This window comes from Bufo gargarizans, chromosome 4 (assembly GCF_014858855.1).
Source record: "Bufo gargarizans isolate SCDJY-AF-19 chromosome 4, ASM1485885v1, whole genome shotgun sequence".
Classification (NCBI taxonomy): domain Eukaryota; kingdom Metazoa; phylum Chordata; class Amphibia; order Anura; family Bufonidae; genus Bufo; species Bufo gargarizans.
Genome location: NC_058083.1, coordinates 390,253,916 through 390,270,496, shown reverse-complemented (window position 1 = coordinate 390,270,496; position 16,581 = coordinate 390,253,916). Strand labels below are relative to the sequence as shown.

The following is a 16,581-nucleotide window of genomic DNA, read 5'->3' as shown; positions in this document are numbered from 1 at the left end:
AGGTCCTCTTTAAGGTGAAAAATGGCAGGGTCCTGAAGGGGTTAAATAAGTGTTTATGAGGTCAGGAGATCTGAGATAAGAGCTACACATGCTTTTAGATGATGGGGGTCAAAGAAAACAGAAACTGCCAGCCTGCAAACAGACTGATTTTCAACCCTGTTTCTCAGAAACGGTTGAATATTTTTAATAAAGACCTACTGAAAAAAATATTTGTAGCCCAAAATGAGTAAAATGCAATCATAAAAAATGCCTCAGAGGGTGTACATAGCCTTTAAGCCATACAAAGTGCTTTAGTCAGTTGGCAGAAAGCATACACACTAGCTCATGCTCCAGTCTACATAGAGGAAGCATTATTCAATTAGACTATTATGCCACTTGCAGAACTTACGTCAAAGCTAGTGATGAGCGAATCGAAGTGCTCGAAGTTGAAAATTAAATTGGCCACAAAGCCAAATTTCCTCGTGCTTTTTTTAGCAACAAATCAACTTTATCTGAAATGGGGTAAATAAAAAAAAAATCATATTCACCTCAACCGTTTGAGTGCGAAGGGCCTGCCGCCTCCATTTGGATTGAAGTTCCATTTTGAAATCTTGTACACTGTGACATATGACGTCACCATGCCGGACAATGTGATGACATCATCACGCTGTATCTTTAATCAAGATGGCAGTGGTGGCCTCTTCATGATCAAATGGATGAGGTAAGTATGATTTATTTGTATTTTTTTATTATAGACTTTAATATTGTCAATCGCCCCGATTTGAGGGGTACAATGACGGGGATCGACGCAATCACTGATCCCCTTCATTGCACCCACTACTTACAAAGAAATGCGCTTTGTGATGAAGTAATTCATCACATGGCGATTTTTTTTGTAAAATTTGGCGAAGCAAAGAACTTCGCTCATCTCTCGTTCGTCAGAACCCTTCACACTTGGTGATATTCTCAGATCACATGGATATAGGGCTGCAGTAAATGAATATTTTTGTAATCGAGTATTCTATCGATTATATTTCTCGATTCATCGAGTAATCTAATAAGAAAAAGCTACTTAAAATAACGTACGTAATTAGGTATGTATAAAGTTATTGGTTTGAAGGGGTTAATAACTTTATACATGCCTAATGCCAAGGTGCTTCCATTAACCCCTCCAAACCAATAACTTTATACATGCCCATTGGGTTTGGAGGGGTTAATGGAAGCACCTTGGCATTAGGCATGTATAAAGTTATTGGTCTGAAGAGGTTAATGAAAGCACCTTGGAGGTGCCTTCATTAACCCCTCTCTAAACCAATAACTTTATACATGCCAAGGTGGTGCTTGCAGCCTCCATTAACCACTCTCTCTCCATCTGCCTCCCCCCAGCCTCTGATCTGCTTGCCCCCAGCCTCTGATCTGGCCTCCCCCCCCCAGCCTCTGATCTGGCCTCCCCCCCCAGCCTCTGATCTGCCTCCCCCCCAGCCTCTGATCTGCCTCCCCCCCTCCCCCCAGCCTCTGATCTGCCTCCCCTCCCTCCCCCCAGCCTCTGATCTGCCTCCCCTCCCTCCCCCCAGCCTCTGATCTGCCTCCCCTCCCTCCCCCCAGCCTCTGATCTGCCTCCCCCAGCCTCTGATATGCCCCCTCTGGTAACGCAACCCCCCCCCCCTCCCTCCCCAGTATTAATCATTGGTGGCAGTGGCCACAGGGTCCCCCTCCTCCCCCCCATCATTGGTGGCAGTGTCAGTTCCGATCGGAGCCCCAGCAGTGTAATGCTGGGGCTCCGATCGGTTACCATGGGAGCCAGGACGCTGCTTAAGTCCTGGCTGCCATGGTATGTTAGTAGTGAGCAGAGAGCAGCGCATTATACTCACGTGCGCTGTGGCCGCCGGTCGCTCCTTCTCATAGGTCTGTGTGGCGCATTGCTAATGCTGTAAGCATTAGCAATCCGCCGCACAGACAGAAGAAGGAGCGACCGGCGGCCACAGCGCACGTGAGTATAATGCGCTGCTCTCTGCTCACTACTAACATACCATGGCAGCCAGGACTTAAGCAGCGTCCTGGCTCCCATGGTAACCGATCGGAGCCCCAGCATTACACTGCTGGGGCTCCGATCGGAACAGACACTGCCACCAATGATGGGGGGGAGGAGTGGGATATGGCCGGCACATTCATTGGTGGTGCAGTGGCCACAGTCCCTCCCCTCCTCTCTTCCCCCTCCTCCTCCTACTTGGTCTTCAGCGGCAGCCGCGCACAGTGGGGAGGGAGAGACTCCCTCTCCCTCCTCCTCCCTCAGCTGTGCCGGCCGCTCAGTCCTGCCTCTCTGGCTCCGGAGGACACGGAAGCGGTGAGTGAGACGCTTAATTTCACTCCCGCTCCGTGATCACGTGATCTGAACGATTCCTCGATGCAGGGAAACTGCATCGATGAATTTTTTGACTCGATTTAATCGAGTTATTCGAATAATCGTTTCAGCCCTACATGGATAACATTAGGAAAAATATTACCATGCACCCATCCAAGTGCTTCTGTATGACATCTGGATCGGTATCCTTAACACTGAGAACGCTAAGCTCGGCTTTCACCCCATCTAAGACACGCTTGCAATCCAACATCCTCTGTTCAAAGTTGGCCGGTTTCTGGAACAACTGGAACTTTGTATTGACCTCGCGCAGCTTCCTCTACAGAAAGGAAAGGGTTCATCAGAAAATTACATATTTTTACATGGCAATTCTCAATTTTATCTGCGCCATTCATTTTAGCTGCCATAAGGTACACATTCTACTGCACTATTTTACAGACAATGCAGGACAAAAGCGTGCATCTCCAATATGGCCGCCCTGGGAACCTTTTTTAAAATAAAAAAAAATTATACACACCGTGGGAATCTGTTACCATCAACCTCCCTATCAAACTGTGTGCATAGACACATAATTTGGTTCACCTGATTAAAGGGAACCTGTCACCAGGATTTTGTGTATAGAGCTGAGGACATGGGTTGCTAGATAGCCGCTAGCACATCCGCAATACCCAGTCCCCATAGCTCTGTGTGCTTTTATTGTGTAAAAAAACGATTTGATACATATGCAAATTCATCTGAGGTGAGTCCATCGTGAAGGAGCCCAGCACCATCCCTCATCCTCAGAATGTCCTCCTAGCTCCCCGACGTCAGAAAGCTAGAGCGCTGTAATCTCGCGATGCGTGAGCTAGCGCATGGGCATTGTCCTCATAGTGTTCCTTCCTGTGCTGGCATCAGCCTCAGGGAAGGAACTGCACAGATCGCGAGATTACGGCGCTCTAGCTTCCTGACGTCAGGGAACAAGGAGGAGATTCTGAGGATGCGGGATGGTGCTGGGCTCCTTCACGCTGGACTCATCTCAGGTTAATTTGCATATGTATCAAATCATTTTTTTTACACAATAAAAGCACGTGCTGTCCACATCTGTAAGTCCATTCCATTGCCCCACAAAAAGATAGAACATGTCCTATTCTTGTTAGTTTTGCGGACACGGATAAAACATATCTACAATTTGAAAAGAAAATGGTGGCATGGAATCCGTGTTTTGCGCAATTTGTGGACCGCACTACACATATAATCGTGTGCATGAGACCTAACTTTATAAAAAGTACTTTTAAGCCTATTCTGGAGCAGTGCATGAGGCTACAGCAAGTAAGCCGGACAACTTTTTAACTGCAGCCATATTTTTACGGCCAAACTGGAAAATCTAAAATACGATAATATATATCTTTGCAGCAGATAATGGTTGATGATAATCACAATCACAAAGATCTTTCTAAAAAAAAGGGTACAGCACCAGGTTCAGGTGTTTTTATGTTGTTTTTGAAGGCCAAATCAGATAATGATGAGAAAAGGAGATTAACCCTTTAGGGGGAGGGCTCTGGTTACTGACTTTTGGGGGGCTATTGTTACTGGCTAGTGAGGGCAGGCGGGATTAGCCTCAGGGTGTGGGCAGTGGCGGCCATCTTAACTGAATAGTGAGATTGCAGTTTTATGCAGACTGGTTGCTAAGGGCTGAATCTTATTAAATATGTGGTAAATCAAATAGTAACTGATTCTGGAATATCATGTTATTAGTAACTACATATATGAAAATTTAAATTAGGGTCTAAATGTGACAGTTATCCTTTAAGGCTGAACAAAGAAATATATTTCAATTTGTTTTTCCGTCAGCCGCTCATGCAGCCTAAAAGTGGTCGGCCAATATAGTACAAGCCTTGTCTCCGATTATATCTACCTGTAGGATATCCAGTTGGGATCCTCCTCGAGAGGATTTGACCTCCGGAGCCGTCTGTAACGCTGGACGGGCAGTTTTCTTGAGTTCTTCCAGTGCTGCTTCATGGCTATTGATATCAGCTTGGATTTTCTACAATAGAATAATTTCAGACAGTTATCCCATATACATGACTAGGTCTGCGGTGTGTTACCTACTTAAGCTACATAAGCTACATAAGATCAGTGGTTTGATGTCTAATTACAATGAGATAATACATGAATCTTTAACCTAGCGTTAAAGGGGTGGTCCTGGAAAAGATAATGACGACCTATGGGGTGCCCTGCTGTCACTGACGGCAGACCCCCTGCTCAGCAGCTGATGATTAGTGCAGAAAAAATGCTGTCCGTCTCCAGTGGCCTTTCTGTAAGGCCTCATGCACATGACCATCCCATTTTTGCAGTCCGCAAACCGCGGATCCACAGAAAACAGAAGCCGCCCGCCTATTGTAGAAATGCCTATTCTTGTCCTGCTATATTTTTCTTGCGGGGCCACGGAACAGAGCAACTCTGTGTGCTGTCCACATCTTTTGCGGCCCCATTGAAGTGAATGGGTCTACACCCGAGCCGGCACGGATGCGGACCCGAACAACATCATCTCTTAGCAACCATGCAAACAAACTTATTTCAATTCCGTTTTATTTTTATTTTTTACAGGTCCGTATCCGGAACCATTCATTTCAATGGGGCTTGAATAAAAACGGAAAAGACTCTGTGTCCGTATGTCCACATGTATGTTCCGCAAAAATAAATAAATAAATAAAATAAATAGAACATATCCTGGCATTGTTACAATAGATCTGCAAAAAAAAAAAAAAAAATGGATGTAATACGGACGTCACATGGATATCATCCAGTTCTTTTTTTTCCGGATACGTGTTTTGCAGGTCGTGGGCATGAGCCCTAATACACATTTTGGTGCATTTTTCTATTTAATTTAGTGAAAGCTAAGCACAGACCAACAAGTGCAGAAGAATTAGAATTTCACTAATACTTCCCAATTCAGGCGTCCCTTTGGATGGGGTTCCACAATTATTACACTGCATGAGCACACTGCGCCCTCGTGTGAACAGGGCTCTTTGACTTCCAAACGAGCCTCATGATAAAATTGGAGCAAAGGTTTGTAATTGGTTTCCATCGCATTAAATGTGCTCATTGCAGGTACATCCTCACGTGACTGCTGCAGAATTCGCTGTGGATTTAACCCTCTCCATTGCACAGGGTGAATCTGCAGCATACATTTTCTGTGCGGATTTTCATGGCAGAAAATCAGCAGCGGAACGTAGGACCAGTAAAGTGAATGAGATGTACACAGTGTGTATTTTGTATCTGCGTAAACTGACCCGTGGTACGGCTTTTAAAATCCACAGTGTCAACTGTTTGTGTGGATCGACGACCAATGTATTGAGATTTCCCCATAGACTTGAAACAATGAGGTTGTTAAAATCCACAGAAAATTAATTAGGAAATTAAGTAGGAAATGAAGGTTTCCTCTGTGAATTTGGTTTCAGCTAAAGTACAAGGAAACAAGCACATTCACATGTAATCCAGCAGATGGCAGCACAGTGTCAAAAAAAGGAAAAAAAAATCCTTGTCAATCACTGTGTTTAAGGCTCATGAGACCCGCAAGATATGACACTAGATCAGGGATCAGCAACCTTCGGCACTCCAGCTGCTGAGAAACTACAACTCCCAGCATGCACACTTAGGCCTCATGCACACGGCCGTTGTTTTTGTCCGCATCCGAGCCGCAGTTTTGGCCGCTCAGATGCGCAGCCATTCACTTCAATGGGGCCGCAAAAGATGCGGACAGCACTACGTGCGCTGTCCGCATCCGTTGTTCTGTTTCGTGGTCCGCAAAAAAAAAAAATATTACATGTCCAAGAATAGGCAGTTATATTAAAGGCTGTCCGTGCCGTTCTGCAAATTGCGGAACGCACACGGGCGCCATCCATGTTTTGCAGACCGCAAAACACACAACGGTCGTGTGCATGAGGCCTTACTCGGCTGTTCTTGTAAGGCCTTATTCACACAGTCAGTGTTTGGTCTGTGATTTCCATCAGTGATTTTGAGCCAAAACCAGGTGCGGCTCTAAACACAGAACAGGTGCAGATCTTTCCCTTAGACCTTATGTCTGCGGAGGCTCCAAGCCTGGTTTTCGCCACAATCACTGATGGAAATCACTGACGTGTGAATGAGGCATTTCTTCCATAGGAGTGAAAGAAGGATTCTGGGAGTTGTAGTTTCAGAACAGCTGCAGTGCCAGAGGTTGCTGATCCCTGCACTAAATACATGAGTCTGAATTAAGGGATCCCTAATTTCAGAGAAAAGTACAACATTAACCTGCGTCAAGGAGAAAATGTATCTGCATTCCAATTTCGACAGTAGACAGTGAATAAAGAAGTCCCCGAGGAACGCCTCACCTCCTCCCAGGGACAGAAATAAGGGATTGAGTTGAGATGAAGACATTAAAGACATGGCTGAGATACCTGAGCCTCCTGAGGTAATCGCACGGCATCCACCCTATCGGTCAGGTATGTGGTTAGCTGTTTGTCCAGCTCTTCTAGGGATTCCTGCAGCGCTTGCAACATATGATCACTCTCGCGCAGTGTCTGCAGGTGCCGCTCCAACAAAATTTGCCGGTTCACTGCCTGAGGGGAAAGAATATCCTCAGAATTGTAATCCAGCTTCATAATCCTTACACAACTTTCAAAGTCACCTTCCCTAAAGCCAAACTCCACCTCCATGCCGGTATGCTGTTCCCGCAGGAAAGTCTATGGACTGCCTTCCCAGGGAATGTGCTGATACACAAGATAAGGACCTTTATAACTAAACAAGGCTCTGGAGTGATAGCTCTGTAACCATCAGAGAATACTGCGGATGGTATGAAAGTGAATAATCAGTAATATAATAAAAATCTAAAATATATAATAAAAAACTGACTGTCTCCCTTTATTTCTAGAAAAATCTGACATAAAAGTCATGAAAAATGCACAGTTTTGACAAGTCTATTATAAAATATTGAGAAACTGGGGGAACTGGGGGGGGCAAAGGAGGCCAGGGAGCAAAGAAGCTGGGACCCGGTGGAGGAGAGCAGGTAAGTATGCTTCTCTTTTTCAGGTCTAGCTTGCCAAAAAAAATAAAAAATAAAGTGGCTAACTCCTTTATCTCTGAATTTAAAGGGGTTTTCTGGGATTTTAATATTGATGTCCTATCCGCAGGATAGGTCATCAATATCAGATCGGCGAGGGTCCGACACCCAGCAACCCCGCCGATCAACTGTTTGAAGAAAAGGCTGTGCTCCATGGGCCAGCCCCTCAGTGCACCTCAGCATTCCAGTGCAGCCGGGACCCTCAGTGCACTGAAGACCTAATTTGCATAAATAATAAAAAGCATTTTTTTTCTCCAAAATTCCACAACGGAGCTTCTCTAGAACATCAAAGGTCAGGAAATGAATGGAAATGATAGACAGGACTGCTACTGGATAGTAATAACTTCTGCACTTACTAAATGACTTAGCGCCTCATATTGGGCATTAAACACCTCCAGCTTGTCACTGATGATGTCATCTAATATCCCTCCGTCAATCAAGGTTTGACCAAGCTCACGGATCTGAGTTCTGTTATCTGCTGGATGTCGTAGGATTGACTCTAATGTCTGGAGAATGAGAGACGAGAACTGCATGAGATAAATCAGCTCAAGAGTTTACTACAAGGAGCGAAAAATAGTAAATATAATTTACTTTAAAATAATATTTAGTATGAAAAATCTACAAGTAGAAACATGAGAAGTAAATTCATGGAGAAGAAAGCTAGAAGCCAATAATCCCAAAAATGTTCAAGTGACCAGTCAACCGAATGGGAAAATAAACGTCAGTGGTCACACTAAAATATTTGAAACAATTAAAAGGTATGTCCACCTTCAAAGAGGTTTCGAGACATTGGTTGCATACCACATAGGTGTGGGTCCCTCTCTCTAGAATGGGGTCCCCAAAGTAAATGTGCAGACACCTTCATATCACTTCTATAGGAGTTCTGAAAACAGGTGAGCGCCGGCTCGGCTATTTCCGGCCGTCCCATAGAGATGAATAGAGAGGTGGCTCTGCATCAGGTGTGTTCACTATATACTTAGATGGGACTGTGAATACAATCTCATTCACTTGGGGGGCCCCACTCTAGAGATAGGTGCGGATCCCACCTCTGGGACCCCTGCACCTATCTAACATTGGTGGTATATCCTAGCGACATACCTCCAATGTCTCAGATAACATAACGCCGATTTCAGGACTCCATTTACCCTTAGGCCGTGAACAAGGTCTGGGATGGACCGAAACGTTGGCCAATTACAGTGAAAACAATTCGGATGAAATAAATATTGGATTAATTTGCATTCTATAACGGAGTGCCGAGATTTTTTGTACACTACAAAGTTGGGACAATACCCCATCACAGAGCACCAGGCTCGAAAACTGGTGGAGTGCCAACCATCCAGCATTATTTCAGATAACATAACCGCTTTAATAATGTATCCTCACAATAGGTCATCTATAACTGATGATTAGGGGTCTGACTCCCGCCACCCCCAATTGTTCAAAGGTGCTACGGTCCTGCAGTAAGTGATGTGGCCTCTTCTTAAGTCAGTGACGTCACATTCATTCATTACTATGTACAGCTCAGCCCCCTTCATATCAATGGGCCTGGGCTGCAATACCAAGCACAGCCACGATACAATGAACAGCGCTGTGCTCAGTATGCTGTGAGGAGGACACAGCACGCTACAGCCTCCTCAAACAGCTAACTGGTGGCAGTGTCAGAATCCCACCGATCAGATATTGATGACCCATCCTAGAAAACTCCTTTAAAACCTATTTTTGATTGTTCCAATGCCTTCTAAATAGAAATCTAAGAAAAAACAAATCTATCCTTCCATCCACAGCTCTTCTCATTGTAGTAAAAGGACACCTTGGTCATTGATATATCTTTCGCATTAAGTAAGAACGAGAATCCAGCACTGCGGTCTCTGATAAAACTTTATTTAGAAGATTACATGCAGGAAGAAACTTGACGCGTTTTGGGCTGTTCATGCCCTTTGTCAAGAGATTTGACAAAAAGCATATACAGCCTGAAATGCGTAAAATTTCTTCCTATGTGTAATCTTCTAAAGGGTACTTTCACACTTGCGTTTTTCTTTTCCGGCACTGAGTTCCGTCAAAGGGGCTCTATACCGGAAAAGAACTGATCAGGCATATCCCCATGCATTCTGAATGGAGAGTAATCCATTCAGTTTGCATCAGGATGTCTTCAGTTCAGTCGTTTTGACTGATCAGGCAAAAGATAAAACCGTAGCATTCTACGGTTTTATCTCCGGCGAAAAAAAAACCTGAAGACTTGCCTGAATTTTTTCCCATAGGAATGTATTAGTGCCGGATCCGGCATTCAGAATACCGGAATGCCGGAACTGTCCTTCCGGTCTGCGCATGCGCAGACTGAAAAAAAAAGGTGAAAAAAAATAAATGCCGGATCCGTTTTGCCGGATGACACCGGAAAGACGGATCCGGCATTCCAATGCATTTTTTCGACTGATCAGGCATTTTTAAGACTGATCAGGATCCTGATCAGTCTTACTAATGCCATCAGTTTGCATACATTTTGCCTGATCCGGCAGGCAGTTCCGGCGACAGAGCTGCTTGCTGGATCTCTCTGCCGCAAGTGTGAAAGTACCCTAAGTATTCGGTTTTATCAGAGACGGCAGTGCTAGTTTCTTGCTCTTATTTTCTGTTGGAGCTCTACCTCACCGTGCACACCAGTTAGCTGAGCCCTGCAGGGTAGAGCTGGTAACGGGGGTTACCCATTTGCATATCTTTCCCATAAACATAATATCCTGTATGTCCAAGCGCTTGTTCACATTGCCGCTACTCTTCTGGTATAATTTCCCTTTTTCTGCTCAATCACATTGGCAGAAGAACAAAAATAACAGAAGTGTCAGACTGGACTGATGACGGACATCAATGGCACCCAATGGACTACTCTAACTATAATGGGGTCCATTGGCTTTCCGTTATGTCCATAATTTTACTAACCATTATGTCCTATTTTTTTTTTTACCCGATTCTAAGATAGAGGCCCCTAATTCAACCTCCAATGCAAATGTGAACACTACCAGGGGGAGCCTGTGTATGTATACCACCATAGACCACATCACAAACGATGGACTCTCCCAGTGACCAAACATTAGCACAGAATATACTGGAAAAGAAAAGTTTTAGATGACTCTTGCCAATAATACTCCTACCTCCAATTCTTCATTAACAGTTTCCACTTTATCAGGGAGGACTGCAGTGTTCTGTATCCGTTCTTCCAATGTATTTAACCATGCTGTCTCCAGATTGAGGAAATGAAGAAGCTCTATCCAGCAGGACCACACTTCCTACAAGAGAGCAGATCCACAAGGCTGTAACACTCAGAATTCTCAAGGCCTATCCAAAACCCATGAGGATTCGCGATTATTGTTTTCGCATAGCTACATTCTCAGGAAACAATACTTCTATCCTACTTCTGCTTCACATAAAGCCCCGTGAAGGTGTCTTTACAACTTCTAAACCAAGAAATATCATTTACTTGAATGGTAGTGAATCTCATTAATAGATCAATTGGCATCAGGGGACGCTTTCCTGCCAACCTCAATCAGTGCTAGAATTTAATCTGGATAACTGACGTTTTTCAGGAAACATTATTTTTCTAAATAAAGGTCATATACAAGGTTGTATAGAGCAGAATATTGGTGCTAATCCTTGTTTAAAAAAAAAAAAGAAAGAGTTTTTTTTTTTTTTTTAAGAGTTTTCTGTCATAGAAGAATACTGAAATCTACGGTAGCCAGGGGCTGGTGTTGATTTTAGTTGAGGCGCATGGACTGCCTAGTGCCGAATGACGGGGTGCATCCGCGTCATAAATTAGGCGTAGCATCTGGCAGCGCAACTGGTTATCACAGCCTAGTGTATGCCACTGGGCTATGATCAATCTGCCCCATACACTGTGTTATGTCTTCATACTTACTCACATGTGAAAAGGCAAACTCGCAACATTTAAGCCCCCCTCCCCAGGAACATCCCAAAATACCTAAGAATGTCCCTAAAACACATACACACCTTTAAATGGGAAATGCAAAAAGCATGCCCCTTTTATGGCCCGCTTTTTGGGATTGTCCTGGCAGAATCAGGACTTGCCAAATAACTGTAGGGCCTGAGGACGTGCTGCTATTCAAGTCCTGTGGATACTTCATCAATACCTTTTAGGACTTGCTCCTTCCTCTAAAATGGAGAACACCTGTGCATTTGTGGCTGCCCTTGATTAATTTCTACAGTTCCGAAAATAGCCGAACATTGGCTAGATAAATCTCACTGGCGTAAGTTATAGCTGAAGTCTACAACAGTCCCTGGCTGGCGTAGACTTCAGTTTCTGGCACATGGCAAGACAGGGATGCAACAAATTTATTAAGACACATCTGCCTCTTAATAAATTAGGCACATCTCATGCCAGCACAGGGAGATCAAGACTGGCATATGGGTACGCCAGACTTGATAAATGTCCCTCAGGGTGTTTCAAAAAGAAGGACCCAATTTGAAATCGATATACCTCTGAAATCATGGACTGCCCATGGATGAAACCCTTACCACTTCAAAGGAGGGGTCATAGAGTTTCAAATAATTACAGCTACAACAACGGCTAGCCTCAGTCATTCGCAAGAAGGTTTAACCACGAGGCCAGGATGCAAATGGTACAGACTTTATGTGCAAGTCACAAAGGAAAGTATGTCGAATTTACTGATGCAATGTTACAGAGGATCTTCTTACCGCGATTTTGAGTGATGGACCAACATGTCATCCAAGTGGTAAAGTTAACATTCACAATGTGCACACAAAACTCTAGAGCAGTGGTCCCCAACTAGTGGCTCGGGAGCCACATGTGGTTTGCGATACCCCTTCTGTGTGGCTCGCCATGAGTTATGACCATATGTTATGGCAATTGACATTTTTGTAGACCTTTCCTAGATTTACCACCAAACAGTGCCAATTTGGGCAGTATAATACTAGTGTTAAAGTGCACACTAAAATATTTATCAGAAAATGTTTGCAATTTTAATGCTTTTTTGTTTCTCCACATTTAACATTTCTCTCCTCTATTTCTGAATTGCCTGTTGCTCCAGACCATCACTGATGTTGAATGTGGCTCACAACATACAAAAGGTTGGGCACGCCCCGGTAGAGCATGGTCATAAAAGTAATTTTTGTGCCACCATTAGCAACTAATCTGGTTGACCTCAAAAAGAGAATTGTGGCAGCGGTTACTTCAGTGGAAGAAGATACTTTGAGGGGCGTTTGGTACAGCTTCCACTATTGTCTCAATGTTGTCAGTACAGCAGGCAGAGGGCACATAGAGTATTTCAAAATGGTTACAAAAACCTGAGAACTCATTAAACCATTTGTAACCTCGTGGTAATTATAACTTGTTGCCATTGTGAAATATACTGCTATGAAATCGGGTCCATCTTTTTGTAAGACCCTATATAACTGTTTTAGAGTGATGCGACAAACAAACCCAATGGACAGAAACCTACCTCTAACGTGTGGCACTTCCCTCGGATTCTATTGCATAGAAGTTGATAATTGTCCAGAACATCTTTTAGCTCCAATGTCAAATCCTGGCCACCAGCTGGTTTCTTGGCAGCCATAGCCATAATGTTATCTTTCAAGATCTTAACTCGCACTTCTTTCTGCAACACATCCTCCTTGGCTCTCTTTAAACGTAAACAATATCATTTTTTTAAATTATATTAACACGTGAGGTCTATGTCTTGCAAGGGTTTGCAAGAAAAATGACAAACATTCAAGAAAAGTATACGAACATTAGAAATTATCAGTAAACAGCTATAGCTGTAGCGAATGCTTAGTATCAAACCACTGAGAAGGACAATAAACCTTCTCAACCTTTTTTCATAAACCTGTGGAGAACATTGAAAGATTAATCTTAAGAAAAAGATCACAGCACCTCTAATTAATATCTCCTTTCACTGTACATGAAAAAATTACCATACACTGAGATATATCAAACCATTCACAGTCAAAGCTACAGTTAAGCACATTAAGTTAAAAACGCGTAAGCCTATGGTAAGTTATGTCAACTTATATAAAGGTTGATTTTAATAAAGAGGTGCTGGTTTCTTTCCTGTACCAACATAGGGAGTAATTTATTAAGACCGGCGAATATATACGCTGGTCTTAATACCCCAGCGCTGGCGGCAGATGCGCCTAAGTTATGTACTGGCGCAGGCCTCCACATAACTTTGGTGCTTGGTTCCACCGGCCCTGAGACATGGTTTAAACTACTAAGCTCCCTTAAAGGCATAATTTAAGACCATTTTCCACACCATAAAGTGGCATGGAAAATGCTAAATGAAACAGACCGCCCTCTTCCCCGCCCACGGCAAGCCCTCCTTTTTCCGCCACCTTGGAAATGGGAAAAGGCGCAGATTTTCTCCTCAAAACCCATTTGAGACAAAATCTGCACCTAAACTACACCAAAAAGTGGCGTATATTTCACCATAATTTTTGGAAACAACATTAAACCTAGAATATGTTGAGTTGTTGGTCAGGAGTCTGACTAATCCCATTTCTACATTTGAAGTGAAGTTACTTACTTTCATTTCTTCCACTGCACTCTCAAGCTCTTCTGGAGACTTGTACTCAAAATCCTTTTCCAAATATTCCTCTTCGGCTTGTGTCATCCATTCTTGCATTTCTGCCAAGTCTTTCTTCAAATTTACAGCCTTCTCTTGACTTTCAGACAGCCTGTTCATCTGATGAATTACCTAGGAAGGAAACAGAAGCAAATATGGAGTAATGCTGGACACTTTAGAGGGGGTTTTATCACACCCTTCAGAACTCTGTGTGCAACAAAGTTGAAAAGTGGGGCGTTTTATGAATGTTTTCGCATTCTTACACCACTCATTCCAGTTTTGAAAAGTGAGCGTGGTCAGCTAGATTAACGAGTTTCTCTCCAGATTTTATCATAGGTACTTTTTTACAAAGCTGCAAAAAAAGTCGCTAAAATAAAGCCACTCCAGTAGGGGGTCGGTTTATAGATGGTCCAAATGTGACAAACAACCATCAACTTTTGTTAAATTTCAACGGAGACTCAAGGAAAACTGACTTCAACTACATAGTATTCTACACGAAAGCAAGCAAAAGAATATTATTAGTAATACAATTTTTAAAAATGTTTATAATTTATTCAAAATGAATTGCCAGTCACTGTATAATTATAGGGGGTCGTTTATCACACAGAAGTACTATGTATTTCTGGCGCAGATTGCCACGCAAAGATCCTTTCCGCAGCAGTCTGCGACTTCTCCCCGCTCACTCCTGGTCAAAAAAAAACGGGGCGTGGCATCGGAAAACGTTCTAAATGTAGTCTACGCTACTCTACTGAAAAAGTGCCCTTGTGTTGCAGGCTTACTCACTAATATTCTCATAATGAGAACAGTTACAGCAGAACTGATTTTTGTTTTTTATAATTCTCAGAAATATCTGAAGGCAGTCGATATTATATATTGCGCAAATCGACAGTCAAGGGACCTGTTGTACTTATCTGTAAATAAGTTTCATGTAACAAGACAAAAATGTGACTGCTACCGACAAGAGTAAAAACTGTCCAAATCAACCAAAAGGTTTGCTAACGTATTAATAAGTATCTGGTTGCTCTTCTTAATCTCCTATATGCGACCTGATGCATGTTCTCTAGTACATCTCAGCTTTATAGTAGATGTCTCTTTTACCTGTTTACTTAGCCTCTCCCACTGTGCCTGCTGGTCAGCGAGTCTCGGCACTACCCACGTATAGATCATGGTATCTGAGTGGTTCTTGAGTCCCGATTCTGCTTCGTTTAACTTGCTTAAACATCCTTCCACAGCTTCCATTTCGTTCACGAGAGCCTAGAAAGATGGGAGCGAAAACAACATGAGTCATCTGGACAACACAAAAATAGGCTCCAGTCCTAAGAGGCTGAAGCAAGCCAACTCTATTTGTGTAAGGCACATCCCCGATCTGAACCGGGTGCTATTTTTACAGCTGGTGTTGTCATTGCAATTTCCATTCACAAATACCTGCGCAATGTAAAATGTAAGAGATCACTTCCAACCAATGAACGATGTGGGGTTGAAAACTACAAAACAACTAACATATAAAATCTATCAAAATGTCTCGTTTTATATACAAGCTCCCTTCTCTTCTATTAGACAGTCAAGCACTTGGCAGTCCCTCAGAAGTGAACGAAATGGCGGTCAAAAATGTACCCCACCGTTCCATCTACACAGGGGACTTGAGACTCCTCGTGATTCGTGGTGGTCCCAGCAGTCGGGACCCCAGCGATCATACCTTTTATCTCCTATCGTGGTGATAGGTGATAAATACTATTCATGGGAAAGCCGCTTTAACAAATGTACGGTTGGTAGGCTTGTATAAATTGGACTTACTAAAAATGAAACAGAAAACAAACCGTGAAAATATATAACAAAAATCTTAAAAACATGAAACTCAATAAATACACTGAGCTTGTTTTACTCATTTTCTAAAGACATATCGCATTCCGAAAGCATATTAAGTATACAGAATCTCCATGACAAAAAGACCCTTCTAAGGAATGAAGTGTTCCCATCACTCAGTACAGTGGAATACATTACCATGCACTGGTCCAGCTGCCTCTGTAGCCCTTCTGAATCCTCTGAGGCTGTGTGTTGGTTCAGAACAAAATCCTTTGCCTCACCGATCCATTTCTGTACAGATTTGGACTCGGTCTGATTAAAAAAGAAAACATAAGAGATGCTATCACATGACCCACTTCAGGCAGGTAACTAATAACATAGTTATTTACTAAATAGTCTTTACTAAACATGATTTTTACATATGTTATTGGTTACCTTCAGTGAAAAACTACACTAAATCACTAAATTAGCAATTTTCATTCCTTCACTGATTCAGACCTCCTCATATGCAGTTTGCAGGCTCTTTTTTCTCATGTGAGTGAGTCTCTCCCAGTAATGTTTTGTGTCCAGGATGCTTCTACTTTTACTAGCTTTCATATATTAGCACAGCTTCATTCCAGTACTGCTTTCCCCATCTACTGCCTATAGGAGTTCTCATCTTCCTGGGGCTGGAGAATATGTGATGGCTGCAATGGGTGCTTTAGATTCTCTCTATTACTTTCTCTCTGTTCTGATTAATTTTTCCCTTCCTTGGTCGCTCAGCATCTATTATCCAACGC

At 43.1% G+C, this 16,581-nt stretch overlaps 1 protein-coding gene across 6 annotated transcripts in view; it reads right to left on the bottom strand.

Annotated features, from left to right (window-relative positions):
* The window catches only part of LOC122934420 (utrophin-like), a 616,199-nt gene that overhangs the window by 443,909 nt on the left and 155,709 nt on the right, over window positions 1-16,581 (bottom strand). For all 6 annotated transcript variants that reach the window (XM_044289868.1, XM_044289864.1, XM_044289866.1 and 3 more), the window contains 9 exons: window positions 16,001-16,114; window positions 15,098-15,253; window positions 13,961-14,131; window positions 12,881-13,060; window positions 10,559-10,693; window positions 7,775-7,924; window positions 6,757-6,918; window positions 4,233-4,361; window positions 2,484-2,657 (listed from right to left, as the gene is read on the bottom strand). In XM_044289868.1, the coding sequence (XP_044145803.1) occupies window positions 2,484-2,657; window positions 4,233-4,361; window positions 6,757-6,918; window positions 7,775-7,924; window positions 10,559-10,693; window positions 12,881-13,060; window positions 13,961-14,131; window positions 15,098-15,253; window positions 16,001-16,114 (1,371 nt within the window). The remainder of the gene's footprint in view (window positions 1-2,483; window positions 2,658-4,232; window positions 4,362-6,756; window positions 6,919-7,774; window positions 7,925-10,558; window positions 10,694-12,880; window positions 13,061-13,960; window positions 14,132-15,097; window positions 15,254-16,000; window positions 16,115-16,581) is intronic.